Source organism: Vicugna pacos, chromosome 20, assembly GCF_048564905.1.
Source record: "Vicugna pacos chromosome 20, VicPac4, whole genome shotgun sequence".
Taxonomy (NCBI): domain Eukaryota; kingdom Metazoa; phylum Chordata; class Mammalia; order Artiodactyla; family Camelidae; genus Vicugna; species Vicugna pacos.
Genome location: NC_133006.1, coordinates 24830410 through 24853861, shown reverse-complemented (window position 1 = coordinate 24853861; position 23452 = coordinate 24830410). Strand labels below are relative to the sequence as shown.

Genomic DNA, 23452 nt, shown 5'->3' with positions numbered 1-23452 from the left:
AAAGCCACCTAGGTCTTCCCTCTCCTGCTATATTGGCCCCGCAACATTTTAACTCTCCTTCGTCCAGGCTGGACTAAAGCATTGGACCAAAGCAGACAGAGGAGGAAAGCAGGTAACCAAGGTCAGTGGTTCTGAAGCAAAAGGGCAAGAAAAGCTTTGCCTATTGGAACTAGATGTCACTGCGCCGCCGTTTGCAGGCGCCTGGCTTTTTCCTGAGGATGTGTAGTCGCCGCCTTATTCTCCGCCCACAAAGGCTCCTGGCAACCAATTCTCGGTGGGGAAGCCGTTACGTCAGCAGTTGCGAGGCAGACTTGGGAGGGTCTTCCAGACCTTCACCCGCAGGATACTGCAGAGATGCTGGCGAAAGATGAAGGCGTCAGGGAGATGGAAAAAAGACGAGGAGGAGTGAGAAAAAGATGGGAAAGGAAAATGTATACTCTTGTAAGATCCTACAGCTAGGAAAAGGCCTATGAAACTAAGGGGGTAAAAATTAGACATTTCATCGTCTATCAATCATTGAATCGCCATGGAATTTACAGACCAATTGAAACACACAAAAACTATGAAAATAGTGCCACAAAAGTAGAAAAGAAAATATCAATTTCCTCCTGATATTTATACCACTAGAGGGAGCTCTAGAAGAAAAATCCCTGCAAGTGAGGGCTAATGTGAGCACTTACAACTATTTACTGGGTAACATTCACAGTCCACATGGACTCATTCATGTGATTCTCTTGACTGCCTTAGTGAGGTAGATGTCAGTATCCCCCACTTACAGAGGAGAAAGCTGAGCTATCATGTACCCACCTGTGCAAAGTATACGACTCCACCAGTGTAGAAGGCAGTGAACTTCATGGGCCTCCCACCAAAGCAGTCACAGAGGGCCCCTTGCTTAGAAGGGGATACTGTGTTTGGGTGCTAATGCTCTGTGTCACTATCTTGAAATTTTTAATAGTTTTATCTATCAATTTGTGTGTTGTAAGTGAAGTTCGATGGGGTGATAGAACACGTGCTGAGGGCTTGGAGCCAATGTTCAAGCTTGGTTGTGCCTCTCAGCCTCTCCAAAACTGGTTTTCAGATACTTCCAACTCCCCGAGGGAACCACTGCCACCCTCTGTGCTTCTCTCTCTCCTAGTAGGGGCCTGGGCACAGGGGAGAGGAGACCCCTTCTTGACAAGTTGACAGGCAGGACCCCAGGCACTTGGGAAGGCCTGCATTCACTCCCCTAAATACCCTTGCACCTGAAAGAACAGGACATGAAATAGCAAAAACAAAAACAAAGCCGACATGACCACGATGTGAAACCAAGATAGGGGAGAGAGGAGGGTACAACTCAGTGGTAGAGCACATGCTTAGCATGCAGGAGGTCCTGGGTGCAATTCCCCAGTACCTCCATTTAAAAGATAGTAGAGAACATAGAAAATAAACTGTGGTTACCAAAAGGCAGGGAGGGATAAATTAGGGGATAAGGATAAACAGACACATATTACTATATATAAAATAGATAAACAACAAGGACCTACTGTACAGCACAGGGAACTATATTCAGTGTCTTATAACAACATATAATGGAAAAGAATCTGAAAAGAAAAAATGCATATATATTACTGAGTCACTTTGCTGTACACCTGAAAGTAACATTGTAAATCAACTATACTTCAATTAAAAAAAAATTTAAGTAAGTAAATAAATAAACCTAATTACCTCCCCTTCTTAAAAAAAAGAAAGAAACCACAGAAGAAAGGAAAGACTCTTTTTCTGCTATTTGAACAAGGGGCCACATAGTTTTATTCTGTGCCCGGCCTCTCAAATGATGTAGGTGTCCCTAATAGACTGATATTTATTGTCAAATTATATGTAAGAGCAAAAAGATTGAAAATAACTGCCTAATACGCATTGACTTGCGCCCTCGGGTAACATGTAACTAGAATATAGGCACAAATAACTGGAATATAACTTTCATGAAAGCAAGAAACTTGTTTCTGAAACTTTTATAATCAGAGGCTAATATAAAGCTTGACACATAACATTTTCTGTTATGTATTTATTAATTTAAATTGACTGAATGCATGTGTATTTAACCTAGTAAAATAGATATTTTAAAAATCTAAATGTCCTGGGAAACTAGTTAAATAAGTAGGACACATTCATGCCATAAAATACTGTGTAGCTGTATAAAATAACAAGGTTGTTCCTTATGTATTGACGTAGATTGTCTCCAAGATAAATTGTTGTTACCATTTATGTTAAAAAGGGAGGGAGAATGGATCAGTCCTCACATGCAGGGACTTTCTCCTGGGGCGCCCTCTAGCGGCACATATGAGGAAGGATTCAGAGAAAACAAGTTGGCTGAAAGATTTTTAAAGTATGTCATTTTATTCATTTTGGATTTGGAAACAGAAGCAAATGAACAACCAAATAAACAAATACATAAGAATCCAAGTTTAAAGTTTAAAAAAAAAGCTATATTTTGTATTAATGTGGAATTATGCATTAATAAGTAAACAACACAAGAAGCAGAACAGTGAATAATACATATTTATACATTATCCGGAAAAGCTTATGCATTTGGGTAACTGTTTAGGTAAGCTCCCATTTATTGAGAGCTTAATATTTCACATATGGATAGTGTGTTAATTAACATACACATTATCATTTTTCCATTATGTCAACTTTGAATACATGACTATGTACAGGGCCTGTTATCAGACAGGGCAAGAGATGTAGATTAAATGGAAATTACTGAGGAGCAAGAAACAACCTGAGAATATTTGCATTTGCTACACAAAGCTACTATAGAGCTTTTTTATTTTAATGGAGGTACAGGGGATTGAACCCAGGACCTCCTGTATCCTAAGCGTGCATTCTTCCACTGAGCTATTCCATGCCCCCTGTATAAAACTAAAGTAATATTTAAGTGTTGAAGGAAATGACCAGCCTGACCAACCACACAGGGCGGTCTAACCTCTTAGACACATCCACACCATGCTCCACGGCCAGCAAAACGCAGATGTTCCTACACCCGAATTTCTGTAAATGACACACCACTGGCTTCGTTTTTGCTGGTGGTCTCTGGCCCCTTCCCTTGTTTACTTCATCTTTGCCCAGAGACCATGTCATCCAAGGGTCAGCTTGCCCCAACTCCAGAAATCCATCCCTTTTCCAGAGATGTGAGGCAGTTGACAGCATGGAGGTACGTGAGGCAAGCTCTTCAGAGTGAGTAGTGTAGTCTCTGTGAGTACCAGTGCTGGGGCTACGATGCCCGGCTTCAAATCCCAGCTCTGCCACCCCCGGTCTGAGCTTGGGCAGGTGACAATTTCTTTTGTGCCTCAATTTCCTCATCTGTCAAATCAGAATGATAATAATTTAATGTTTGATTCGCTGTCAGAAGACTAAACGAGTTAATACGTGCAAATCACTTAGAACAGCGGCACCTAGAAGCTTTTAATAAGGTGGGGTGCTTTTGGTTTTGGTTTCTTTGTTTCAAATGCTGTAATTTCTCCAAAGTGGCTTTGGTTAGCTAGCCCCTCCCCATCTCTGCTCTCCCAACCCTCCACTCCATGTTAATCTCCCATCCAGCTGTTGACAACTGGATTAGTGCTGGACAATTTTGAGCACTCTACAACCCCAAACGCTGCCCAGGAAAGCATCTTGTGCATGGATCTCTTACCTGAACCTGAACTTGTATCACAGAGAAAGAACACCACAGGCTATTTTAGGTTCTGGAAGGAGAGAATCCCCACTGGAGAGGAAATCAGGCATGCACAGAGAGTCCTCTTCCCACCTAATTCATCCTCCAGACTTTGACTTTCACCCTCCAGAAGAGCCAGCCTTCTTGTGCCCAAACTCCGGCTGCCTTGCAGAGAAAAGTGAACACACAACTCCCAAACTCAGCTGACCAGAGTCCAGCCTTCTAGCCCCTCGTGCTCATCACAGACAAAAGCAGAAGATCTATGTCCCAGTCATGTTCCTAGCCCTTGAGCGGTGCCACCCGATATAATTTTTTTGATGATGGATATGGTCTGTATTTGTGCTGTTCAATGCAGTAACCACTAGCTTTATGTGTTACCGAGCATTTGAAACATGGCTTCTGTGCAATCAAGGAACAGAATTTTTAACTTTATTTAATTTGAATTTAAATGGTCACTTGTGACCAGTGATTGACCAGTATTGGACAACATGGCTTTAAATTGTCCATCCTCAAAATAAATAAATAAATAGTCTGTCCTGACTTTTTTTTTTTTGGATGCAACATCCTTATTTTACAACTGGCAAATATCTGTATTTCTATATTTTTCAAACTTGGTGCTGGTACTAGTCTCATCCTTCAGTGATTAGCTGAGTCTGGGGAAAAGGATGATAAGGGAGAAGGTCATATTTCCATCCCAGATCTTACTCCCCCTGAGACACTGAGGAAACCAGAGAGAGTGATGCCCGCATCCTGGTGCTGGTCCATCCTCGGTGCCTGAGTTGACTGACAGTTGCTGACTGTGCGGATCGTCCTTTCTTCATGTTTGTCCCTCTGAGCACAGGTGGCCATCGACTCCTGACATTCAATTCATGATTTTCCTAAATATATTCCTTGGGACCGAGAAGCTAAGCCCAAGCAACCCATGACACCTCTGAACACAAGAAGGGGCATTTGCACTTGCAGTGGGAGGTCAGACACCAAGAAGAATGACCTGGTGATGACAGTTATGAAACAGTTAGAAACAGGAAACCAAGTCTAAATGTTCCTTCTTTAAAAAAAAAAAAATCCAACAAAGTTCCCTCTCCCTTGGCTAATACCTAGAGAAGAGGGGTTGAAGGGTACAGATCACATGGGCAAGCCTCATCCTGAGGTCCAGTGAACGGTCCATCCCAGCAGGTCAGATCCTAGAAGCCCCTTTGAAGGCTGGGCCACCAGGAGGGAGCGGGGGAGGAAGGCGCAGTACCAGGCAGCCTCTGCTCCGCAGCTCTGAGGGGGTGGGGCAGGCAAGCCCTGGTCATCCCCTCGTCTGTAGCCCTTTTGTGTAAGTGCCTGGCAAGGATGACTCGGGGCTGTTCCTGGGAGCACAGCTGCAGCTCTGCGGGGAGGAGGCAGGGCCCCCGGGCAGCACTGCCCTCCCCATCCTCCCCTGGGGCTTTTTTCAGCGGTAGGGGACATGTGCCCTGAGGGCCTCTGCTTAGCCTGACCCTGATGCAGGGGCTCCCTGTCCCCACTGACAGCAGTGATGGCAAGTTTAATGAGCGCCTCTCTGCCCAGCTGCCTCCCATCCCTCCTCCTCCTCCTCCAGCTATCTTCCAGCTCCGCAGGTAAGATTTATCTTTATTCCTGCCCTGGGAGTTCCTGAAAATAGAAAGACTAGTTCTCTGGGCTCACCTCCTTCAACTCATCCTCAAATTGCTATACAAGTTGTCTTTCCGAAATGTAGATGTGCTGACAGGGTTCCCCTCAGACACCTGCAGGGGTTCCCTACAGCCTGCAGAAGGGACCCCAACTCCATCACAAGACCTTAACTGAAGGCTCTTCTTGAACTCTCTCTTACCTATCTTTCCAGCTTCGGTTTGTCACCTATCAGATGGGGACTATCATAATAACAGCCTCTGGGAGTTGCTGTCAGGGTTCAGTGAGATGAGGTCTATACTGTGCTTAGTCATGCCTGTCCCATGGTAAATCTCCATAAATGTTTGTTTTGAGTCGTAGTGTCTTGCCATGTTTGGAGTTCTGTTCTGCACAATCGCGCACTAGTAAGTTTTTATAGAGGAGCTCTGCTGTCAAAAGACGTATTTCCAACCTTAGGGAGCCACCTATCAGAGGAGGCCCAGGCCATGCATGGCCTTGGGAAATTGTTGCAGGTCTAGTGGAGAATACAGCCTCATCTTCTAGTAGCTCCAAATCTGATGAGGAGACATCCCACAGAGGAAAAAAAGACTGGGAGTATGTACAGGGCAGGGTCCAGGAGCTGAACCAGGGATGAAGATACAGAGGAAAAAAAGAAGGAAAGAGAGCCACCTTTAGGGTGGAAGATCTCAGAGGAGAATTTGAGGGCTGAGAAGTGATGGAGAGGGGGCGGCAGAGAAGTGACCAAAGCAAAACCTTTAAGGGGAGAATAAGGGTCAATTTGGCCATATCTGAAGAGGGAGGCTATATTCCAAGGTGGGACCTAAAGGCTGGGATGACCACGTGCTAGAATGTTCTATCCAGGGCACTCACAATATCTCTATAACCAGAGACCTTTAAGAAAAAAATGAACTCTTCTCTGGCTGTAGAATGCTATTTAAAACATGCATTCAGGGGGTGGAAATAGCTCAGTGGCAGAGCGCATGCTGAGCATGCATGAGGTCCTGGGTTCAATCCCCAGCACCTTCATTAAAAAGGTAATTCAATAAATAAAACTAATTACCTCTCCGCCCCCCCCCCCGAAATCCTGTTTAAAAATCAAGTGTCTTCTTCTTGCCCTGTTTTGATCAAGTGTCTTCTTTCCCTATTTGGAAGCAACCCTTCCCACGACATGCTTGTTTGTCAAGGTTTCCTCTGATGCCCAGTTTCTTTTCTTTGGCGTATTGGACAGGACAGTTCAGAGTAATCGGACCAGGGCATCCCATCCGAGCTCTGGTGGGGGATGAAGCGGAACTGCCCTGTCGCATATCTCCAGGAAAGAATGCTACAGGCATGGAGGTGGGGTGGTACCGGCCCCCCTTCTCCAGGGTGGTTCATCTCTACCGAAGTGGCAAGGACCAAGATGAAGAGCAGGCGCCTGAATACCGGGGCCGCACAGAGCTGCTGAAAGAGACCATCGGGGAGGGGAAGGTGACCCTCAGGATCCGAAAAGTCAGGTTCTCAGATGAAGGAGGTTTCACTTGCTTCTTCCGAGATCATTCTTACCAAGAGGAGGCAGCGATGGAATTGAAAGTGGAAGGTGAGTAGTGCGAATATTAGTAGGTATGATCTGTTGAGTGGCCAAGACCTCCCTTTGAGACTTCAATCATCCTCTCCACTGAAATGAGATCCTTCAATCCAAACACCTCACTCCTGGAAATCCACGCCATAGAGGTATGCACATCAGTACCTGGGAATTCAGACACACACAATGTCCGCTGCATCATTATTCAGCATGGGAAGGAAACCAGAATCAGAGTCCATGCCCACGAGTTGGGAAGTGACTGAATAAACAGTTATCCATACAGTGAATATCATGCAGCCATTAAAAGTTTGTTTTAGTGCCATACCACCGGCTTGGAGGTATCCCAAAGATATTGTTGAGTGATAAAAGCAAGCTACAGAATGCAGAGAACAAAGACAAAAGCTTATGTTTTATAGATCAGAGAAATATATAAAAAGATATCCATAAGAAAGCTAATTCACCATGGGGGAAAGGAGGGAGGATGGGGTGTGATCTAACCAAAAAAGAAAAAAGGCCATAATTTTATCCATATGATCATATGTATCCATTTATGTAAAAGTATGTATAATATGTACATTTGTGAGTACATACAGAGAATTTTTTTAAATTTTAAATAGAAAAAATGGTAAAGATAGGCAGCAAAATCCAAAGTAATCAATTTGGGATTATTTTGTGCTACTGGAGGGGAATATGAGTAATCTGAAAATTAATCAAAGTATCCAAGTGGACTTTTCCCCTTCTTGTTTTGCTTTAGACTGTCTTTTTGTTTATTTGTTACTCAACAAAAAAAGCCTTATTCCTAACGAGTCAAATTGATCAAATTCTAGTACAATGAATCCCTCAGTTGATGTATTTGTGGTGTTTTATTAGACAAGGAGTATTACTGAAGAACATATTCCTGTTCTTCTAAATACAGTCCAAGTGAAGTAAACAAGTGAAACAAATATCTGAATATAATCATAGAAAGAGATATTACCTATGGGTTTTATCTCCACTGCTTCCTTTCTCTAGAATTTCGTTTTCAGCAAGTCTTGTGCTATGGATGACTTGGGCATTTTTTTTGTTTTTTGTTTTACCCCGGAAGGGTTAAGATTTGGACAAGGGGAAGTGGGTGGAGCCGGAGCTTTGAAAGTTAATTGCTATTTGGAGGGGCTGGGTACAGCTCAGTGGTAGAGCGCATGCTTAGCATGCAGGGGGTCCTGGGTTCAATTCCTAGTACTTTCATTGAAAAGGAAGAAAGAAAAGAAAGTTAATTGCAAAACTAACTTAGTTGCAAAAACTCTTGGGAGGCCGGAACCTCAGGTCATTTTCCTTTCCCTTCACCTGACCTGTAGCTCAACATCAGACAATCGGTCACTTTAGTATCGCCAGGGCTCCAGTTGCAGTGCTGGGACCAGAAGATGGCATTGTATGCGGGATAACAAAGAACTATTTCTAGAGACGTATTTCAGGGACATGAAAATAGCTTTGTGTGTCACAGAATGTTCTCCACACAGCTGTTTTCTTTGGGGGATTATTTTTACCTGGCAAGATGTCTGATATTGAGGACCTCTCCAGTTTGCAGATTTTCCTCATTCCTGCTCAGCAACTTCCTACCTTAATAACTCCCTATCCCCACCATCAAACAAAGCAAAACAAAACAAAACAAAACAAAACAAAAAAAGCCCAAAAAACAAAAAAACAAACCTGCCTCAGGGAGTCTTTCTCAAACTTGTCCAAGTTTTCCTTTGGGTTGGTTTCCACATTCCAACCTTCCTCCTGTCATAATCTCCATGCCTAAGAGTCTTTTTAAAAAAGAGTGTTTTAGGAGTAAACAATGGACCACCCACCTAGCCTGGGGATTCAGGAAGCTGAGGCAAATTTAGGGCTGAAATGCAGTAACTATATGATTGCCAAGTTTCAGGTGTAATTATCTCCTTTCTTTCTCTAAAGAGTTTCTAATCTTTCTTTCCAACTTTCATATTTTTCTTGTGGTTTTTTTTTTTTTTTTTTTATGGAACGCTTCACGAATTTGCGTGTCATCCTTGCGCAGGGGCCATGCTAATCTTCTCTGTATCGTTCCAATTTTAGTATATGTGCTGCCGAAGCAAGCACTCATTTTTGTGGTTTTATTCCTAGTTGTCTGTAATCCTTTCTTTAAACTCTTCATTATGAACCTTAAAACATATACAGAAGTAGAGAGATTACTATAATGAGCCTCCAGGTTTCCATCACCTGACTGCAACAGTTATGACCCAAGGACCGGCAACCTGTCTCATTTGACTCCACTCATTACCATCCTCCCCAACTGAAACATTCAGGCAAATCCTAGGCAGCATTATCATTTCATTTCTAAATCCTCAAGAATGTACGCCTGAAATAGAAAAAGTCTAAAAACAAAACAAAACAAAACAAAACAAAACACCCCAAATACTATAATGACATCTTTAACAGACATTTACCAATACTCTGTCTGTGCTCACATTTTTCTGATTGTTTTATAAATGTATTTTTACAATTGGGTTTGCTTGAATCCGATCCAGACAAGATCCACGGGTTGGTTTTTGCCCTGTAGATTTTCCGATGGTTTAGATTTTGCTGATTTGATTCCCATGCTGTTTGGACGGTGTTTCAAACCCTGGATTTCCTGTAAACTCATAGATTAGAATACGCATAGTCAGATTCAGGTTTGATTTATTTTGTCAAGCTTGCTTAGTGTAATTTCAAAATGTTGAACTTAAGTGGTATTTTGAGATTTCTGCACCAATTCTGATGTGATATGAAAATACCTGATTTTTAGGAATGACGAATTCTCAAGTTCTGTTCACATTGTTGTGGGGGGTTGCCTACAAACACAATTGAAAGAAACACTAAATTTCAGTTTAAAAGTTACTGAAAATAAATGTTTTTTTTCCTGTTTAAGTTCACCGATGCCCTTGACTTCCTATACCTCCATCGCTGTCTTAGTTCAGGCTCGTGTTTTTTATTTTCACTATGACCATGGCCTCTTAACTGATCTCCGTCCCCCGCTCCCCAGTCCTGCAGTCGATAAATCAGATCTTGTCACTCCTCAGCATGGAGTCTTTCAAGGTACCCCCTGGCCTGGAGGATCAGATCTAAGTCCCTTCTGTGGGTCTTAAAACTCTCCAGGACCAGCCCAATACAGAGACTAGACTCCTATCATTCTAAGCCACTGGACTTTCCTGGAAACAACCACTTTTCCTTTAACTAAGCTCAGTCAGGTGACAGGTGACTTGAGATGTCAGCTCTAAGTCTTCATCTTTGAATCTTGGTGATACTGTTCCTTTCTTCAACCTGACTTAACGGAGCCCCAGGCATGGGGCTGGGAGTCGAGGGTACAGCGCGGGGCCATGCCGGTTCTGCCTTTCAGATCCCTTCTACTGGATCAACCCCGGAGTGCTGGTTCTCATCGCGGTTCTGCCTGTGCTCCTCCTGCAGATCACTGTGGGCCTTGTCTTCCTCTGCCTGCAGCGCAGACTGAGAGGTACGGGCTGGAGGCGGGGTGGCACCCTCCCCCGAAGTGACCTGGCCTCTTGGAGCTTGGTCAGCTAATGTTTACTCTTGAGTGACTTCTGGGTTCAGAACTCACTCTGTAATGACGAGTTTGGCATCTTACCAAATGTAAATATCACTTAGATAACAGGACCCCATTTTACAGAAGAGGCAACTGAGGCCTGGCGTGGTTCAGAGACTTACTCAAGCTGACTCAGCTTTTAAGTGGCAGAGCTCAGGTCTAATCTTCCATCTTCTGGGCCCTGTACCGGCCCTAGCAGCTCAAGCACCTGGGGGAGTGTGAGCTTCAGAATCAGGCAGGACCGTGCTATTAGGAGGTTTAAATAAAGATCCTGTGAGTAAAAGTCCCTACCATGGAGTAGGTGTTTGAAAGTTGTTTCCTCCTGCTTTTCCATTCGACACAGAGGACTCGGGTTCAGCTATCGAAGGAGCTCTCTTGTGCCCAGAGCTTCCATTCGGAGACTTCTCCCCCCACCAAGTGCTCTCAAAGCCAAAGCCAGCAGGACCTCCAATCCCCCACCCCCATTCCTAAGAGGGTAAAGCAGCCAGGAGGGCTTGGAGTACGTCAGGGGGGATGTTGGTGGGATCTTCTCCCCTTGACCTCATCCCAAGTATACTGTTACCTCTTCTCCCAAGTGAGAAAAGTCTTCAGCCCACTTGGCTGAGCAGAAAGAACCTGACTGGTGGGGTTAGGCAGCCTGGGTTAGAAGCCAGCTCGGACAGTGACTTGAACTCTCCAAGCGTCCATTGCCTTGTCTAGTGGAGACCACAGCCTCCCTCCTACATCATAAGGGTGGATTAAAGGGGAGAGTCTTACGGAAAGTCCCCAGCACTGAGCCAGCCACCAAGTAGCTGCTCAACGAAACATTTAGTTCCTTCCTCATTCAGGCGGGAAGTGGCTTTAGATTTACAAAGTGACAACTCAGCAGGGGGTGGAGTGGCTTTGTCAACTGTGCCACCAAGAAGAGGAGCAGAGAGCTGTGGGGGCGGTAATAAAACTTTAGGTTGATTTGGGGTATTGGTGGACAGTGTCTACCAGGGTTCTCAGCTCTCTTTACCGCAATATGGAACCCAGACAATAGCCAGGGAAAGCGCTGAACTCCTGGTTTCAAACTCAGTGCCCTTCTCACCCTCCTAAGGACACTCCCAGGCAGCTGAGAAACAGCCCATAGGAAGGCCCAGGGCACTGGGTGTGGAGGCGCCCCATCTAGTGCCTGAGCTGGAACTAAAAGTGTCACCTTTTTCTCTTTTAGGAAAACTTCGAGCAGAAATAGGTGAGTTCTAGGCACTGTCCCTCCCCAGCCCTCCTTCCTGGTCTTTTGGCATAACTGAAATGGTCATTTTCTCAGACCACTTCTGCCTCTGTCCCAATACCCTGTGTGACCTTCAGGCGGGAGTTTCACAATTGAAAATTCCTATAACCAGCGGAGAATTGTAGAAAAGTCTCATTCCTCTTCCCTGCCCTTCAGCCAGGGTAGAGTGAAATCCTACAGTCTCCTTTCCTCCATCGTGTGTCACAACTAGAAGTAACTGTAAGCGATTAAATAACAAAGGATCAGAGGAGACAGGATCATTTTGAGCGCCCCACTAAGTCCTTTCCATCTGTTCTTCTTTCAGAGAATCTCCACCGGACTTTTGGTAAGTCTTGGGGTACCCAGCTCCCCCAGGTCAGCTTGGCATTTCACTGGTTCCTGTCACCTGGGGAGATAAGACCCCTGGCTCCTGGATGGTTTCCTCCCTCTCTTGTTCTTTCTTTGAATGTCATCATTTGCGTCTAGGATTGGTTAAATAGCAAATACACTATAAATTACACTATAACTAACAGCTTCCCAAATGTTAACTCATTCTGTAGGAATTACAAGTTCTTTATGTGCCTTATTTCTTTTTTCAGGAATTACAAAGGGGAGATAAACAGATTCTTTGCACATACCATTGATGCCTAGTTGAGGAGGTGATCAATATACATAAATTAACAGAACAAAGTACATATATATCATCAAAGAAACTCACACGGAGGAATGAGCTTTCATGAGTACAGAATGAGGAGCTGTAACTACACATGACTACTCAGGGAAGGTTCTTGGGGAGAGTGAAGACACCAAACCCCACTAGAATGTTGGCCCAAGGATATGGAGTCTGTCCTTTTTGCTCACTGCAGAGCGTCCAGTGCCTAAGGGCAATGCCCACAACAGAAGGGCACCCAAATATCTGTCACATGGATGTTGCAGAAATTATAAGGTGGTCCCTGCTTGGAGAAGCCTTCCTGAACAGCCTCTCCTCCTGACTTTGTAGGTACCCCTGAGACCTAGCACAGGAGAGCTCCACCCTGGCATTTAATCGGGAGTGCAGAAGGCACAACATGCTCAGTCTGCAACTCAAAGAGGGAGGAATAGGATCTCTGCTTTGTAGGATTTGAATAACAAAAGGTCTTCACTCTTTTTGTATGGGATGTACCTCGTGGACCCCTCCCTTCCCAGGATGTTTTGAAATGTACGCATAAAATATAACATGCAGAATTACGAAGAAAACCATTGCATTGAAATATAAACAAATTTGTGACAAATGTCCCTTTAAATAACAAAAATACATTAATAATGCAGCAGCAGGTCTAGTAACTTGTCATTTCAAAATATTGATAAACAGTATTTTGAGACTTCTGCAACAACTCTGATAAGAATATGGTTTCCATTGATGATAAAGTCAAAAGGACTGCTGATAACAGATTACCTACATTTTTAGTGGAAGAAAATGCTAAATTCAGTTCAAAGTTAGCAAAAATTAAAACGTAGTGCTTTTCTCATCCAAGTTCATGGACTTCCTGGATTCTACCCAGACTCCTTTGGTGTTCTTGGAACCCAGGTTAAGAAATCCAATAGTAAATGGGGGAGGTGGGGGGGGGAGGTGGGACGGAAGGAGGAACACGTGTTAATCTTATTTGTTCTGTGGCAAACGCTTCAGATCCCCACTTTCTGAGGGTGCCCTGCTGGAAGATAACCCTGTTTGTAATCGTGCCCGTTCTCGGACCCGTGGTCGCCTTGATCATCTGCTACAACTGGCTACATCGCAGACTAGCAGGTGCAGTGGTGGGGCAGCAAATAGGACCACAGAGCAGTAGGGGACCAAGCCAGCCCTGGAGGGGAAACAAAAAGAGTGCATGGACACAGGGCCCGAGAGTCAGAGCTGGGACTTCCTTCCTGCTCTGTGCCCATGGCCAACCCCCGGCTCCCCAGAGAATCCATGAGGACCACTTTCTGAGTTCTGAGGGGTGTCTTAGTGGAAAGGGGGTAGGAGGTGCCCAACTGTGAATTCCACAGGGAGAATGTGGGGAGGGAGCTGGTCATCTTCCCCCCATCACCTATTTCTCTTTGCTTCCAGGGCAATTTCTTGAAGAGCTAAGTAAGTCTTCTTCTTTTTCTTATGAGAACAAAAAACCAGGACAGCAGCCAGGGGAAGAGGGGTTATTGAGGGATCAAAATCCCAGAGGAAAGGAGGGGTGGGCAAGCATGGGTGGAGGGAGGGAGGACTCCTCCTAGGAGGTGGAAGCTGGGGGCACGCCCACCTCCTGCCTGATTTGCCCACCTCCGTGCCCCTCTCCTGGAATCCCACTCCAGCTGGCCTCCTCTCCAATTCCTACAGCAGCTGCCCTGTGCCTTACCTCTGAGACCAATCACTGTGGCAGGCACAGATATCAGATGACTTCACGGGGCTTTTCTTCTACCTGGTTTAATGGTTTCATCATAGAAACTACCAACAGACTTTTCAAGTTATTTTCTCCCCCTTCTAGGAAACCCCTTCTGAATGATTTTGCATCTCGGCAGGGGTGGAGAAGAGCCTGGTTGGTCCAAGAATTGATCCTAGGGGATGTCACATTCATCAAGTTGCACACTCATTGGCCTCTTCGCTATGGGGACATTCCAACCTGCACTTCTGGGAATGCTCTGGATTCCAAATCGGATCAATTTCTTCTGTCATCTACCTTGTCTCTCCCTTCCCCCAGATTGTTACCCACATCTTTCTGCTCCTGTCTCCCATCTGGAACCCCTCTCTGGCCACAGCCAGGCTGGTGATTTTCTCTCCTTTAGAGGACACCTGTGCTGGGGAGTAACACAAAAGAGGGTCTCTGCCACAAACTGGAGACCAGGAACCTCCTTGCTGCAAACTCCAGCATGCCAGCTTTGCAAATGGTGGTTGTTTCTTCCAAGATCTCAGCCCTGAGGGGCGGAGCTGAGAGGTGTGCAGGGTTGAAGGGAAGGCGCAGGAAAAGTCCAAAACATCCAAGAGAGAGCCAAGTGACTCCTGCAGAGTGAGGACATGGGGAGCCCTAACCAAAACCAGGAGAAGGGGGAACCCACAGAAGGCTGGCCAGAGCTCCATCTTGCCCAGCAGCCTTCCAAGGAGCCAGGGGAGCCAGGCATGGGAACTGGGCAACATGCCTGCATTCAACTCTTTCTACAACCACATCTAGTCCAGACGGGTCCCTCAGACTCTCCCCCCACCTCATCCTTTTTCTCCCATCTTCATACCTATTGGAGTGTTCACTGTTTTATTCAACAATTACTACTTGATGGTCTATCAGACACAAAAGAAACAAGCTAGGTGCTAATTAATAACAATACAAGTTTCCATGTGCCACTCCTTGTCCCTTTTCCCTTCTAGATTTCCTTCATTACCCCCTTACCTGGGTTCCTCTACCTCCAGTCTCCTTACCCTGGAGGTTAGTCTTCAGGAAAACCAAACAGAGAAAGACCTGGACAGAAAGGCCACTTATTTCTGTTCCAAGACCTTTAGTTGCTTTCTTTCCTCTGCCTCCCTTCTCCCCTCCCCTCCTTCCCTCTTCCAGGGGTATGGATCCAGAAAAAAATCCATTTCCTTCCCTGATGTAGGGGGTGTATCATGAAAGAAGCCAAGCCACTGACCCAGGAGTGCCCAGCATTGATGGGGACTCCCCAGCCACAGCCCCTTGGCTTTGTAGCCCCCCCAGTGGCCCAAAAGGTCCTCCTTCTCCCCAAAGCAGACGTCGCAGATAGGGCAGCGGTAGACCTTCTGCTTCCAGTGAGTCTGCTGGTGCCTGACCAGCCCCGAGAATAAGGTGAAGGACTTGCCACAGTGGAAGCAGCGGTTGGACTGCTCTGTGAGGTGGGCCTTCTGGGGGCCTGGGAGACAGGCTCTCTTGCTGAAAGTCAAGGGACAGTGAGAGCCAGATACCTTGAATCTTGAAGGCTTTTCTGGGTGAGAGTTGGTCTTGGAATCCAGGAAGGTGGCTCTAGTGTTGGTCGCCTGGGTCCCTATCACAGGCTCTGGGGTTGTAAAGACGGGGGCCTGAGTTTTCACAGAGGTCACTTGGTTCTTGGCTACAGGTGCCTGGTTCCCATCTATAGATGGCTGGGCCCCAGCCTCAGGACCCTTGGTTTTAAATGCAGGTCCTTGGGTCCTGGCCACTGGTGCCTGGTTCCCAGCTGTGAGTCCCTGGAATCCAGCTGCGCTGTCTGGAATCCTCATAATATGCTTCTGGTTTCCAGTCCTCTGCTCCTGGCCTTGGTGTGTCTTCTGGTGGCGTTTGAGCTCGGATTGGTCCCGGAAGCACTTCCCACAGAAGGGGCACGAGTGGGGCCGGTAACCCAGATGGACGCGGCGGTGACGACTCAGTCCGGAAGCGTCACAGTAGGTCTTGTCGCAGAGCGAGCAGCGGAAGGGCCTCTCCCCCAGGTGCATGCGCCGGTGGCAGCTGAGGGCCTTGGGGTTCCGGAATGACTTCCCACACTGGCCGCAGGTGATGTTATGCCGCTTGGGACTGTGAACAAACTGGTGGCTGTGGAGGCCGGAGCGCTTGCTGAAACACCTGCCACAGATGTGGCAGGAAAAGGGTGGCCCCGCCCAGGATGCGGGCAACACTGACGTCCTGTCCAGGGACCCAGCTGGAGTGGAGGAGGGGCTCACCCTTCTGCCAGCAAGAGGGACCTTCTTGTCATCACTAGTCCCCTGATCTCTCTCACTTTGACTCTGTTCTTCAAGTTTCTCCTTCTTGCCTCCTGGGGGGAACAAGGAAGAATAACAAGCTCTCCATTCAGTTCAGTTTACTTCCCCCACTTCTGCCCTCCTTCTCCTGCCCAACATTCACTCTCACTCTTAGACCTCAGAGGCCAGAGATAAGAAAAAACTTCAGGGTTTTCGAAATAAAAGCAAATAAAAATTTAACTGGAATCTTCCAACAATATCAGAGATCAAAATTTCAACCTATAACCACATTTCTTGAAATCTGTTTCCTGTTGTTTTTCAATATTGTTCATACTCCCACCAGCACTCCACAGACACCTGCAGGTGACCATGTAAGTTGGGACACATGAGTGAAAGGAGATGGTATTAATAATCAGGCAACTGTGTGAAGCATAAACCAGGGCTGTCCTGGCAAACCAGGAGGTGTGGTCAGCTCAGACTTAAATTTCTTTCAAGTCCTTATTCAACTCTCAGAAGCAAGTCTCCACTAATCCAACTCAACATCAAGCTCACCTCCCTTCCCTTTCTTTCCTCTTAGGAAGGATTTTTTTCATCACAGGGGTATCACTGACATAAGCAGCCCACATGCAGTCTCTCAGTCCCTAGAAACTGAAGCTATTCACTTGTCCCAAATGGCTTCCATACTCATCTTTCCATCTTCCCAAGGCAAGTCCTGGGCCCTTTTCACCCTCCTCTCTCCTCTGCAATTCTTACCTGAATGAAGACCTCCATTTGAGGGACAGAGATCTGCTCTCCACTGTTTCTCTTCTTGTTCAAGCTTGGTGATCAGATCTGGATTAGACAGAAAGATTCTGGCTGGAGAGGGGGAAGGAGAGGAAGAGTTGAGGTCCCTCCCAGGCTCCGCCCCTTCACACCTGATGGGGACAGCAGGCTACCTTCTTCTGTACCCTTGGTTTAAGAACCATAATCTGGGACACTCAGGTACAGGGAGGGGACACTCAAAAGGCCAGCTCCTAAAAAGTGCCTGGTATGTAATAGGAGTGACTCAGTAAGTATTGGTTGGATGAATAGGCAAATTTGCAAATTTTGAGAACACTGTCATCATGTTACAAGTGTTATCTTTGCCTTCATGCAAGCTTTCATTTCTCCTTGTACCCTGAGCCTAGTGACCCAGATCTGTTACACCTGAAGGTATGGAACCAAGAGTCAGTAAAGCTAATTATGAACTCATCTACTGGCCCAGGGAAACCAGGTGTCCCAGAGTCCTGGACAGGGTGCTGGTGAGGGAACCCCAGCCTCTTACCCACAGACACCAGGTTTCTGAAGGTCTCTGACATAACGTCCTGGTAGAGGACCCTCTGACTGGCATTTAGACATTCCCACTCTTCCTGAGTGAAATTCACTGCCACATCCTCAAAGGAGACTGGCTTCTGGAAGAACAGGAGAGATTCAGGAAGTCTGTATGCATACAGACAGACATTCAGTCTCAAGGTTCAGAAAACTTAGAGAAAAAGGAAACTATGGAAGGAGGGGAGAAATATGAATAGACAGCAACTTCAGTGCGCAGAGAAGGAAGGATGGAGAGGAGGGAAGAAAAATGTTGGGGGAGAAAGGAGGGGTATAAAATGAATAGAAATAGAAAGGAAACAAAGGAAAAAGGCTGCCACTCTGATGAACTTCAGCAAGTACTTCATGAAGGATGCCAAGGGAGACTGAGAAGAGCCTTGAGCCTCTTTTCCTGGGTGTTGTTCAGCTTGAAATAGTCTGAGATTCCATCTGGTCTATAGACAGGAAAATAGAAGAAAGGGCTCCTGGGGTCCAGGACTGGTCCCTCCTTCTCTAGCTTGGTCTCACCTTCACCCACATCATCCACCAGCACTCTGTCTTCACGGCTTCCTGCAGAGCCTCTTCGTCCACCCCAGGGAGCAGCTTCTGTACAGGTTCAATTGTCTTCGGCTGGTCAAACACCTTCTCCTTCATACTGTCTTTGTCTAGTTCTATCCACTCCTGGCCTGGCCCCCAAGGCTGACTAGACTCCTTCCTGGAGCCATCTACCTCCCCACAACTGAGTAGACAGAGAGATTCTGCAAAAGTCCCAGAGTTTGACATGGATTCCCGTGGCAAATGTATCTGCTCCAGGGGGCGGTCTTCCTTTTAGGTTCTGCCGTCCAAATTCTTTTCTTTCATAGCCAAGAACACCTTTGGTCCCCTCCAAGCCTAGGCTATAGAGTTCAGGGACCCGGTCACCATTGTTCAGTAACTCCAGATTGGGACTCAGAAGATGTCTGCCTTCTGGTTCACCCTGCTTCCAGCCATTGGCTGGTGCTACCTCTAGGAACCTGAGATCAGAGAGAAACAAAACATATCAGCAAAAGGGGGAATGAGGAACAACAGCTTCCTTATTTGGTCAAGGGCCACCAAGAGTCACTGACCCCCTGCTTTGTACCTAAAACCTCTCAGCACTGGCCCATGGGATAGCAACTACTGACCCCTTTTTAAGGAACCTCAAGTACAGAGGTGCTAGGTAACGTGATCAAGGATACCCTTCGTCTACAGCAGAGTTAGTGTTCAAAGCCTCGACTCTGTATTGCTGAGGACATGATTTTTGCTGTCCCAAAGCCCTCTCTAGAGCAATAGTATGGTATTCTGGAAAGAAAGCACATGCCTGAGGTAACCAGCTCTGGATCTGTCACAAACCACCTTGTGCAAGTTTCTTCATTCTGGTTTCACTGGAAAATGAGATTAAAGGAGATCTCTAAGATCCCATCTAGGCCCCCAAAATATACAGTTATGTGGATTTTTAACAGGTACAGATTCTTGTAAAGAATGATATCGATGACAACTCAACAGCAAACACTCATTCAGGGCTCACAGGGCCCTCCAGGGAAGTTCCTGCTCAGAGGCAGACATGGCTGAACTCTCACCTCCTCCTGAGATGGAAGGAATAGAATAAAGATATTAAAACCTGTTGACTTTCTTCCTTTCGCTTTTTTGGATGGTGGTAGAATTGAAAACACCAGCAAGGAAAAGGGCATTTAACAATGTAATGGAGTTAATGGGATGGCTAAAAAGAAGGCTGATGCAAGAGAAAGATGCATTCCTGGGAGGTGAAGCTAGCTTCCGCCCCGCCCCTCCCTCCCTCCCTCTCCTACAAGACCATCCACAGTCATTCCAAATGAGGTGTGCAGGTCTGGGTTGTTCTACTCTCCAGCCAAAGATAATAAAAGTAATACTTTCAAACAGTTTCAATAATAGTATCCCCAAGGTCTGGCTTTCCTGTTCTCAGTACCATCTCTTGTCAGTAGCTGTCAAAAAGAGGCCCAGGGCCCAGATTCAAAGCTGGCTCTCTGGTTTGGGGAAGGAGCATGACTGTGGAGACTGAATTTCTGGCAGCTACTGCTTGCCCCTGGCACTATTGCCTCCCGGAGTACTTTCTACAGTCACAAGACCCACAGCTCCAACCGGCTGGCCCGAGAGTGGAGGGAGGCTGAGTATAACTCAACAAGACTTCCTGCGCAGGTCGGTCTATCTGTTCCCGGGCCCGTCTCCGCCCTCCCAGAAAGCAACTCCCTCGAGGGCGTGTGTCGCCATTTTCCAGCCTTCTGAGTCCATCCAATCTCCCTCTAACCCCCAAATCCGTCGATGTTTTCCCACAGCAGTTCTGAGAATGATTCAAATCCCCAACACATCTGCCAGGCTTCGTGGGGTCCGCTTTCGCGCCCCCTCGCCAGGTGCTCCAACCAGTAGAGTTTTCTGCCCTTCGGCCAAGCAAAACGACCCTCAAGCTTTCGCCCTTCTCACGCGGCCTTCCGGGCTCTGTGCTCTGTCCCTCAGGGGCCCTTCCCACTCCTGCCCAGCCAGGTCGCACGCCCAGCTCCCGCGGGCCGGGACGGAAAGTTCTGGTCACCATCGAGTGGCACCTCATCAGTACCCACTGAAATGGTCCCGTTGACTGGGACGGCACTGCCCGATGACGCCCGTCTGCCCCAAAACTTCATTGCTGGGATCCCATCTTTTTCAACACGTGCTAGGAGCCCCGTCTCTTGGCCAAATCCCCAACGTGGCAGGAGTGGTCGCCGCACCGGGCCACACCCTGACTCACGCAGGTTTCCCTAGGGGCCCCAGAGGTTGGAAGCTCCTCCAACATCTGCGGGCAATGCTCCCCTCCCTTGCAGAGGCCAAGGGCGGAGGAGCATGGGACAAAGACCCTTCATTAGCCTCCACCGCGGCGAGCTCAACTCCCGGCTGTCCCTACTCACCCGCCGCGTGCCGAGGCCTGGGACTTCGGGACGCAGGGTTTCCGGGGTGGGGGCCCGCGGCGAGCCCGCTCCGCCCCAGCGCACTTTTACCGGGCGCCCGCGGCCCCGCCCCGGCCCCGATCTCCCCGCTGGCTTCCGCAAGCCCACCGCGTACCCTGCCGGGATAAGCTGTGCGCCCGCCAAGGTCAAGAGTTCACAATTTAGGAAGCTTAAAAGGAAGAGGGCCCGCCCCGCCTCACTAGCCCATCCCTTCGACCAATTGCAACCACTGGTCCCACCTAGCGCTGGGATCTTTCCTTGTTCCCAGTCTTAATTTACTCTTGGGGAAAAAGGATTAAATTACCTCTGATTAAAACACACAACCATCAACCACCATCACCCAGAGCCCAAAGGGGAAAAATGAGACCTCCACTGGTCCCCAGAAAGAGACCTGGAAGCACACAGCACCTTAGGAAAGCAAAAGCACAGGGGGAGAGCACGCACTGTGACTTAAATAATGATAGCTGACAGAGGTGGGGGCAGAGAGCACCACGCCCAGGTAAAGGTCTACTTCCCATGGCCACGTAACCGAATCCAATTCAAACTTTCTCAGCAATGTCTTTGTTTTTTTTAATCAGCTCAACAAAAATCACTTATTTTCTTTCCACTTAATTAGCACTTAACCATACATACACCATTTTGTATTATGGTTTTTTATTTTTCACGTTGGCATGGGGTTTTACAATATACAAAAAACTTTTGTAAACATAGCCTCCATTAAATCTGCACAAACACCTTGTGAGGCAGGAATTGTTATTCTGTCTTAATAGGTGAGGAGACAGGCTGAGAGATGTTGAGCCTTGCTGAAGCTGCACTGGGACGGGAACCAGACCCTGTGCTTTCAGGTCTGCACACTAAGTCTCGGCTCCATGGTTAGTACTGGATGGCTGGCAGATGAGGTTTAAGTCTCTTAGCGTTCTCAAGGGACCTGACTCTGTGCTCTGCCCTTGCGGACGTACAATTCATGTCAGAGGCTGAGAGGCTCCTGTACAGTCAGATGGAGATAGTCTGCTGGAGGAGAACGCAGTGGGAAGAGCATGGGATTGAAGCAGCTGTGCTGATTACCATCATCTTTAGACCAACATGAAAACAGGCTGTGTAAGGGATAGCAATTATGCTTTCCATTTCCATAAAGGAACTAAATCATCCTTTCAATAGGATCTGACCCTACACCGGCATGAACCTACCTCACTTGTCTTACCCTTATCCTGACCCTGCTTCCACATAACTTTATTTACAAAACTAGGCAGCTAGCCCCTACACCATAGTTTGAGATTTGATTTGATCCTCAAATCTTTAGAATCAGCGAAGAGAAGTGGGATGAACAGGACACTAATTCATTCATTCACTAAGCATTAGACCACAGGTTTGGGTGGAGGGATTGGAATGGACCCAGTTTTATTCATCTCCGCAGCTGTCTCAGCAGCATTCAGTGCAATGCTTAGTTTGCAGTAGATGCTCAGCTGAGTAGAGGAGTTTCTAGCTAGACAGTAGAGCAGCACCATATGCATTATGATACAGTGCAAAGTCCTAAAATAGAGAAGAAACCAAGTAAGGAAAACTGATTCAACTCATGACAGCAACTGAGGAGCATTCTGAAATGTGGGGTAGGGGTAGAGGGACTACACTGAGGTGGAACAAGCTATAGGACAGATATTGAGGTCTGAGTGTGAAGAGAAGGAGGTGGAGGAAGAGTTGGAGGAGAGCCAGGTATTGTGGGAACCTCTATTTATGGAGCCGGGGTATAAAGACTCTATGGGCCTGAGTTTGATAGAATAGAGGGCTGTTAAGAAGGGGAAAAGGGAGAAGCCCTTCTGGTTCTGGTTCTAACTACCAGATTTATGATGAAGACTCCAGGATGAAGTTTACTAATAGCCACGGTACTATTTAGGCAGCTGTCTTTGAATCAACTTCCTGATTCTCAGTCTGTAACCATTGCCCCAGTTCTTTCTCATTAACAGACAATAAAATGGAAGACCTCACCCCACTGTAACAATCTAGCAAGCTGCGGCAAGATCTCTATTGTTGGAGCCCCACAAACCCTCTGAGCCACTGCTGGAGGAGATCATTGAGAAGATAAAACTGCCAGTGGACCTGAGAGCCGGACCCAGGCAATCCAAGGCTCCTCACTGCCTCCCCTGTCATTGGAATGTAAATTCCATCTGCCATTCTCACACAAAAAGCCGTTTCAAGGACACAGTCTTGAAAGAATGTGTTGTTGAGGCCATCTGGACTGAATATGTGATTGAACCCACTTAAGATTGAACCTCTTTTAAGATTCTGGTGGGGCAGTGCAGAGATCTACTCTTCTTGCAGCCACCAAAGACAAGCCTCATATGTAAGCTCCTGTGCTTATTAAAACAGCCACCAACCAATCTGGAGCAGCCTGCCTCTTTCTTTGCTCTTTCCTTGTCCTCACTGTATGGGGACCAGTTTCAGAGTTCACAAAGGAAATTCCCGACAGGTGAACCAACATCTGCAAGTCAATGTGATGGATGATTTTGCTGATTGGAGCCTCTGGCAAAGGGAGGCAGCTTGTGCTCTGTGGCACCCCTTAGGGTTTTGGACCTGCCACCTTCCTAACATGGTTACTGGGTGCACTCTTTTTGAAAAGCAGCATTAGTTTGCTATTGGGCTCCTATCAAAACTAAACACCTGACCCATGGAGGCCTTTGGACATTCTGGCTTAATATTCACATTTGAGGGTAGGTCAACTTGGACTTGACTTCTAACAAAGTGGGAAGAACCCAATAATCCTCACTTGGAAATGGTATATTTAAGGATGTAGCTGGCCTGGCC

The 23452-nt window shown here is 46.8% G+C and overlaps 1 protein-coding gene and 1 non-coding gene across 6 annotated transcripts; both read right to left on the bottom strand.

Annotated features, from left to right (window-relative positions):
• Window positions 1-8874: 8874 nt before the first annotated feature.
• LOC140687879 (U6 spliceosomal RNA) lies at window positions 8875-8981 on the bottom strand. The gene has a single exon (XR_012062532.1). It is a non-coding gene; the product is annotated as a U6 spliceosomal RNA (small nuclear RNA).
• Window positions 8982-9305: 324 nt separating this feature from the next.
• ZFP57 (ZFP57 zinc finger protein) lies at window positions 9306-21018 on the bottom strand. 5 transcript variants are annotated; one of them, XM_072945462.1, is made up of 7 exons: window positions 20958-21018; window positions 18210-18694; window positions 17659-17785; window positions 17109-17186; window positions 15606-16429; window positions 9656-9712; window positions 9341-9513 (listed from the first exon to the last, which is right to left on the bottom strand). In XM_072945462.1, the coding sequence occupies exons 2-6, from the start codon at window positions 18462-18464 to the stop codon at window positions 9680-9682; spliced, it is 1317 nt and encodes a 438-aa protein (XP_072801563.1). In that variant the 5' UTR covers window positions 18465-18694; window positions 20958-21018; the 3' UTR covers window positions 9341-9513; window positions 9656-9679. The 5 variants fall into 5 exon arrangements, with proteins under 5 accessions (XP_072801559.1, XP_072801563.1, XP_072801558.1 ...); XM_072945458.1 differs by lacking the exon at window positions 9656-9712 and having other exon boundaries at window positions 9306-9513; XM_072945457.1 differs by lacking the exons at window positions 9341-9513; window positions 9656-9712 and having other exon boundaries at window positions 15149-16429.
• Between the last annotated feature and the right edge of the window lie 2434 nt (window positions 21019-23452).

Bases quoted from the DNA above. Each gene is read 5' to 3' on its own strand.
- ZFP57 (XM_072945457.1), bottom strand. From the start codon at position 18,464: ATGTCAAACTCTGGGACTTTTGCAGAATCTCTCTGTCTACTCAGTTGT. The intron at 17,786-18,209 runs GTGAGACCAAGC...CTGTTCTTCCAG, and splicing joins GGTGGATGATGTGGGTGAAG to AAGCCAGTCTCCTTTGAGGA. The intron at 16,430-17,108 runs GTAAGAATTGCA...TGTTCCCCCCAG, and splicing joins AAATGGAGGTCTTCATTCAG to GAGGCAAGAAGGAGAAACTT.